Below are 6,218 nucleotides of genomic sequence, written 5' to 3' on the forward strand. Positions count from 1 at the left end.
AGGGCCTGCCAGATGCCCTGACGATCCTGCGAAATCTTACACCCTCTTTGCTCCCTACCAGCCCTGGCTCCAGCTCAGGCTGGATTGCAATCTGCATAATGTGTCCCATTTAGATTGGATGGGAGGGGGTGAGAACAGGAGGGCGGAGAGCACTGAGGAGGGAGTGCCCTGAAGGGCAGGCAGGAAGTGGTGGCCAGAGGAAAGTGGAGGGATGGAGGCTGGGGTGAAGGTGGGTGGCAACCAGAAGGGGGAGGCGGGGCCAGGAGAGCAGACTTGCAAAACCACAGATAATGTTCAGCCCAGCACAGTAGGGGTCAATTTGGTCCACTTGCTCAGTGACAAAAAAAAAAAAAAAAAAAAAAAAAAAGTGGGCTGTCACTTAAAGATTTTGACTCACAAGAGAGGGGCTGGTCTGGAGGTGGGAGGAGGGAATGACGAGTCAAGGAGGAGACAGGGACGCAGGAGGGTGCAAGGAAGTGTCTTAACTGAGACGGGGGCAAGGCAGGAGAGGGTGGAGGAAATTCTGCAGGAGACAGGCTTCCTCCAGGGTCTGCAGAACCCAGAGGCAGCTCCTCCTGAGTGCTGGGAAGGACTCTGGCCATCTTCAGCCCTTCTTACCCTCTGAGGCTCAAGCCAGAAATTCAGGCTGCTTGCAGAGTGGGTGACAGAGCCACGGAACTGGTGTCCCTGGGACCCCCTGCCCGTCTTCTCTCCACTCCCCAGCATGGAGGAAGGTGGTGATTTTGACAACTACTATGGGGCAGACAACCAGTCTGAGTGTGAGTACACAGACTGGAAATCCTCGGGGGCCCTCATCCCTGCCATCTACATGTTGGTCTTCCTCCTGGGCACCACGGGCAATGGTCTGGTGCTCTGGACCGTGTTTCGGAGCAGCCGGGAGAAGAGGCGCTCGGCTGATATCTTCATCGCCAGCCTGGCAGTGGCTGACCTGACCTTCGTGGTGACGCTGCCCCTGTGGGCTACCTACACGTACCGGGACTATGACTGGCCCTTTGGGACCTTCTCCTGCAAGCTCAGCAGCTACCTCATCTTTGTCAACATGTACGCCAGCGTCTTCTGCCTCACCGGCCTCAGCTTCGACCGCTACCTGGCCATCGTGAGGCCAGTGGCCAACGCTCGGCTGAGGCTGCGGGTCAGCGGGGCCGTGGCCACGGCGGTCCTGTGGGTGCTGGCCGCCCTCCTGGCCATGCCTGTCATGGTGTTCCGCACCACCGGGGACCTGGAGAACACCACCAAGGTGCAGTGCTACATGGACTACTCCATGGTGGCCACTGTGAGCTCGGATTGGGCCTGGGAGGTGGGCCTGGGGGTCTCGTCCACCACCGTGGGCTTCGTGGTGCCCTTCACCATCATGCTGACCTGTTACTTCTTCATCGCCCAAACCATCGCTGGCCACTTCCGCAAGGAGCGCATCGAGGGCCTGCGGAAGCGGCGCCGGCTGCTCAGCATCATCGTGGTGCTGGTGGTGACCTTTGCCCTGTGCTGGATGCCCTACCACCTGGTGAAGACGCTGTACATGCTGGGCAGCCTGCTGCACTGGCCCTGTGACTTTGACCTCTTCCTCATGAACGTCTTCCCCTACTGCACCTGCATCAGCTACGTCAACAGCTGCCTCAACCCTTTCCTCTATGCCTTCTTCGATCCCCGCTTCCGCCAGGCCTGCACCTCCATGCTCTGCTGTGGCCAGAGCAGATGTGCGGGCACCTCCCACAGCAGCAGTGGGGAGAAGTCAGCCAGCTACTCTTCGGGGCACAGCCAGGGGCCTGGCCCCAACATGGGCAAGGGTGGAGAACAGATGCACGAGAAATCCATCCCCTACAGCCAGGAGACCCTTGTGGTTGACTAGGGCCGGGAGCGGAGAGAAGCCTGGTGCCCTCAGCCCTCCCCAGCCTTTGCCCTTGCTTTCTGAAAATCAGGTAGTGTGGCTACTCCTTCTCCTGTGCACATCCTTTAACTGCCCCCTGACTCCTGCCCCGCCCTGTCCTCCTCTACTGCTTTATTCCTTCTCAGAGGTTTGTGGTTTAGGGGAAAGAGACTGGGCACTACGGACCTGACCTTGCACAAGCCATTTAATCTCACTCAGCCTCAGTTTCTCCATTGGTATGAAATGGGGGAAAGTCATATTGATCTTAAAATGTTGAAGCCTCAGTCTGGACTCAATAAAAGCTTGTTTCCCTCCGCTGCTTTCTTAGATCTGCAACCGTCTTTTCTCCCTCCTTTCCTTGTAGTTTTTCCCCCCAACACTCTCTGCAGCTGTCGCTCCTCATCCCTGCCTTCTGGCACCAATCCCCTCCTATAGCTCATCCCCCCTCCGTCCATCCCTCCTTCTCCCCTGTCTACGTTCTTGTTCTGAAGGGCTACTAAGGGTTAAGGATCCCAAAGCTTGCAGAGACTGACCTTGTGTAAGCTCTCTATCCTGTTTTCTGAGTGTGAGGCAGGGAATGGGCTGGGGTGGGGGTGGGCTGTGTGTCAGCAGGTAATTAGCACTCCAGCCCTTAGCTATGGGAGCTCCAGAGCTTGCCCTAAAATTGGATCACTTCCTTGTCATTTTGGGCACTGGGGCTAGGGTGATTCCTGCAGTTCCCCCATGGCACCACATCACTGACTAGATATGCTTTCTCCAAATTGTCCGCAGACCCTTTCATCCTTCCTCTATTTTCTATGGGAATTGGAAGGCAGCAGGGCTGATGAATGGATGTACTCCTTGGTTTCATTATGTGAGTGGGGAGTTGGGAAGGGAAACTAGAGAGAGAGGATGGAGGGGTGTCTGCATTTAGTCCAGACACTGCTTGGCTCGCTCCCCAAGTCCTTCTGTCTCTGACTTCCTGCAGAACTGTGAGCTGAAGGTTTTCCTCGTCTCCCCATCTTACCCCATCACACTGATTTCTTTCTTGGGCACTAGTACTACTTGGTGCCAAGAGTCATGTTGTTTGGGATGGAGATGCCTGCCTCGCCTCTGTGTGTTGTACTTACATGTCTATATGGACAAGCCTGGCATGAACAGCAGTGTGCCTGGATCATTTGGATGAACCTCCTCCCACCCCCCACTCCACTGCATCTCTGCTGTTCATACATTACCCTTGGCAGGGGGTGGTGGGGGGCAGGGACACACTGAGGCAATGAAGAATGTAGAATAAAAATGAATCCATCCCCCCACTGGATTTGGGGGCTCCAACGGCTGGTCCGTGCTTTAGGAGAGAAGTTAATGTTTGCACCAGGCTTCCTGTAGGGAGGTTCCTCCCCAAAGCAGCTGGCGCCAAGGCTTGGGGGCGTCCTACTGAGCTGGGTTCCCGCTCCTTCTTGGGCTCCATGAAGGAAGTAAGAGGCTGGTTGAGAGCTTCCCTTGGCCCCTTTCTGGTGCCTCCCCACCTGGCTTCAAATTTATGAGCATTGCCCTCATCATCCTTTCTTGTTCCAGAGTCAGTGGTCCTCTTCCTAAGGAGGTCTGCTTGCCATGGGCCAAAAGGCACTGGGTGGGTTTTTTTCTCTTCCTACCCTCAGGATTGGACCTCTTGGCTTCTACTGGATTGGGGATCTGGGAATAGAGACTGTGATGGGGCAGATGGCATGATGTCTACACTGCCAGAGAGACTGTGAGGATGAGATTAATAGTGGGGCCTTTGTGAGCTAGAGGCGGGGAGTGTCTATTCCGGGTTTTGTTCTTGGAGGACTGTAAAAGTGAAGGACAAGACACGGGCGATGGAGATAAGAAAAGCCCAGCTTGATATGAATGGACATCTTGACCCTCCCTGGAATGGCACCGGCTCTGGGGGCAGAGTGAGGAGGAGAGGGGAAGGGCTCCTTACAGCCTAGTCTCCCCATCTTAAGACAGCATCTTCCACAGAGTCACCTCCTCTGCCCAGAGCTGCCCTCAGAGCATCCAGTGAATGCTGGTAGAGGCTTCTAGAAGGGAAGAAGTTGTCCCTCTGAGGCCCCCGTGGGTGACCTGCAGAGACTTCCTGCCTGGGACTCATCTGTGATCTGGGACAGAAGCAGAGGAGGCTGGCTGCTGTGATACCCCCTGACCTCCCCCAGTGCCTTCTTCAGAATGTCTGCGCTGTCTTCTGACCCTGTTAGTCACTGTGGTTCATCAAATAAAACTGTTTGTGCAACTGCTGTGTCCAAAGCCTCTTCTCATGAAAGTGTCTTGGGATAACCTCCAGCTTGCAAATGTTTCAGCATGGTGAGGGGGAAGCCGTCAAGAGAAGTGGGAGCTAAAAGGAGGGGGCGAAGTGAGGAGGGAGAGAGGATGGAGGAAATAGGCACCAGGAAAGGGAAAGGATGGGATTTAGGTGCAGAGAAGAAAAGGAAGAAAAGGAACAGGGTAGCAGCTAAGTGTTGTGCTCTGAAAAGCCACAGAACAAAAGGACGCACATTTTGGAGGCCAGAGCATAGGTCTGGGGAAAAATACTAGCATTTCTTGCCATGGAGGTAGACCTATTATTCATCTATCTATCTATCCATCCATCCATCCATCCACCCATCCATCCATCCATGCACCCATCCATCTACTCATTTATGCCTTTATTCATTTACAATCTCCTATTGATTGACTCACTTAGTATCACTTGAGTAGCCGCTGAGTTTAGACCAGAAGCTTGAATCCCTGTTCTCCAATCAGAATTGCTCTGGATGCTTTTGAAAATACCCAATTCCTGGGTGTCACCCCAGACCTATGGAGTGAGACTCTCCTTGACTCACCCCAGATATTTACAATTACTAAAAACTCTTCAGATAATTTTTTGGGACAGCCAGGCTTAGGGAATCTCTATCCAGATAGATTCTACCCAAATTAAAGTGGGCATAGAAGACCAGAGGGTCAGAACCAGAGCCAACTGGGCTTTGGTGGTCATCTATTTGGGGGAGGGAGGAAGGGGCTGCAATGATCCTGGGATTGGCGTGGTGGTGGGGCTATTCAGTCCGGAGGTGTTTGTCATCTTCAACAATGATCTCCTGGGTATTAATAATGTTTGCAGACAATGCAAGAAAAAAATCACCATAGTAGAACTGATAGTAACAAGAGAGCTCGCATTTATGGAGTTTTGCCACTGTGCTAAGCATTTCCCAAGCATCATCTCATTTAATCCTTGCAGCCGTCCTTTGAGAGGGGGCATTTTCACCTCATTTTGCTCATAACGAAGCTGAGGCTCGGAGAGGTTAGTTAGACCTCTTGACCAAGGTCACAGACTAGTAGGTGGAAGAACGGGGCTTGGAACCAGCTGAATCTGTCTGGCTCCCAAGCCCAAAGTCCACATTCTCGACCATGGTAAGGGGATGTTTCTCCCAAAGTACAAATGAGGCAGCACCGGGTGTCTGGGAAAGTGAAATCTTCTCTGTGAGATGCATGGCACACAGTGGAGAGGGAATGGGGATGGGGAGGGAAATGATGGAGAGTACCCAAAAGATGGACGGGCGGGGGAGGAGAAGGGAGAGGGAGAAAGAAGAGAGAGAGGCGAGATAATGAAGAGAAAGTTAGAGACAAGGGGAGAGAGAGAGAGAGAAACAAAGTGTGGGGAGAGAGAAACAGAGGCAGAGATAGTGAAAGAGAGATATAGAAGCAGGGATAGAGGAATCGGGAGAGAGAAAAGACAGAGGAGAGGGAAGAGAGAGTGAATCAGGTAGACAGTGAAGGAGAAAGATAGAGACAAAGGAGGGAGAAAGAGGAGAGACACGGAGAAAGACAGAGAGAGTGAGAAGAGAGAGAAACATAGGCAGAGATAGTGAAAGAGATAGAGATAGAGGCGGAGGGAGGGAGAGAGGAGAGACAAACAGAAGCAAAGATTGTGTAAGAGACAGAGACGGAGGGAGAGAAGGAGAAGGGAGAGGGAGAAACAGAGGAAGGAGAAAGAGGCAGAAACAGTGAAAGAAAAAGAGACAGAAAGAGGAAGGGGGAGAGAAGAGAAAAGAGAGAGGGAGATTGAGAAAGAGGGAAGAGACAGAAACAGGTGGAGAGAGTGAAAGAGAGAGAGAGAGGAGAGAGACAGGAACAATGGGGAGAGAAAGAAACACAGGCAAAGACAGAGACAGAGACTGTGAAAGAGAGGAAGAATGAGGAGAGTGAAATAGAGACAGAGAGACAGAGAGGTGAGGACATAGGTGGGAAGAAGAAACGGGGAGGCAGGGAGGGAGACTGAGGGCAGGGAATCAGTGCCTGCTCTTCCTCTTCTGAAACACACCTGGGAAAACCTTTTGGGAAT

General features: G+C 52.9%; 1 protein-coding gene across 1 annotated transcript; it reads left to right on the forward strand.

The window, feature by feature from the left end:
* Window positions 1–427: 427 nt before the first annotated feature.
* LOC105496047 (apelin receptor) lies at window positions 428–4,133 on the forward strand. The gene has a single exon (XM_011766077.2). It carries the CDS (start codon window positions 725–727, stop codon window positions 1,865–1,867), a length of 1,143 nt encoding a protein of 380 aa, XP_011764379.1. The 5' UTR covers window positions 428–724; the 3' UTR covers window positions 1,868–4,133.
* The last annotated feature ends 2,085 nt before the right edge of the window (window positions 4,134–6,218 follow it).

This window comes from Macaca nemestrina, chromosome 12 (genome assembly GCF_043159975.1).
Source record: "Macaca nemestrina isolate mMacNem1 chromosome 12, mMacNem.hap1, whole genome shotgun sequence".
NCBI classification, from domain to species: Eukaryota; Metazoa; Chordata; class Mammalia; order Primates; family Cercopithecidae; genus Macaca; species Macaca nemestrina.